The 975-nt window shown below is 43.7% G+C and overlaps 1 protein-coding gene across 1 annotated transcript; it reads right to left on the bottom strand.

The window, feature by feature from the left end:
* LOC122604674 lies at positions 1 to 975 on the bottom strand. Its single transcript, XM_043777546.1, has 2 exons — positions 451 to 975; positions 1 to 327 (listed from the first exon to the last, which is right to left on the bottom strand). Exons 1-2 carry the CDS (start codon positions 973 to 975, stop codon positions 1 to 3), a joined length of 852 nt encoding a protein of 283 aa, XP_043633481.1.

The following is a 975-nucleotide window of genomic DNA, read 5'->3' as shown; positions in this document are numbered from 1 at the left end:
TTAGTCGATAAACCACAACGAGTTTGAGTAATCTTCTTGGTGAGCCATGAGAAGAAACGCATCATTTGTTAGTGCTTCCTGATTAGTAGTGAGCAGCAAATGTTGATCATCCTTCTTTTCTTCACTTGTTATTGGGTCTGCAGCAACATTAGCATGTGCTTCTTCATTGTACCAACAGTCACGTTTGAGGTGACCAAACTTGCCACATTCATGACATTGCAGCCCTCGACCACATCCTCGCCCTCTACCTCGCACAGCACCACGACCCCTTCCTCTTGCCAGTGATCTGAACGAACCTCTCCTTGGCTCACTAAATGCTTGAAACGCCTGTTCATCACCTTTTTCAGTTTTGTCGACTTTTTCACTTAATCGACCATCCAATCTTGCTTCTTACGATTGTAAGGATCCCATAAGCTTCACTGGCGACAGTTTGGTCAGATCAAGAGTAACCTCCATGGAAGACGTAATGTAATCATACCGAGGTGAAAGGCTTCTAAGTATTTTCTCAACAATAGACTGATCAGTCACTTCTTCTCCATATGATCTTTTCTGACTTACAATGGCCATCACGCGTGAGAAATAGACTTCCACTTTTTCTTCTTCTCTCATTATAAGTTTTTCAAAGTCTTGGCGCAACCCCTGCAACTTGACAGCCTTCACTTGTCCATCGCCTTGGTATTCAAGCCTGAGAATATCCCAGGTTTCTTTAGCGGTGGTTGCTGCAGCAATCCGAGAAAAAAGCTGATCATGAACAACTTGTTGTATTATAGCCATAGCTAGCGCATCTTTCTTTTTCATAGCCTTCACTTGATTCTGGTCCGAGCCACTTTCACTAATCCCGGTTTCAACAGTCTCCCATAGGTCTCTAGAACGGAGAATCGTTTTCATGCGGATACACCAATACTCATAGCCTTCACCCTTAAAAATTAGGATGGGAGTAGGCTGAGTCTGCAGTCCTAAAGTTGCTTCTGCCAT

The sequence above is a fragment of the Erigeron canadensis genome, chromosome 6, assembly GCF_010389155.1.
Source record: "Erigeron canadensis isolate Cc75 chromosome 6, C_canadensis_v1, whole genome shotgun sequence".
NCBI lineage: Eukaryota > Viridiplantae > Streptophyta > Magnoliopsida > Asterales > Asteraceae > Erigeron > Erigeron canadensis.
Note: the sequence above shows the minus strand (reverse complement) of the source record. Positions and strands in the feature narration are given on the sequence as shown.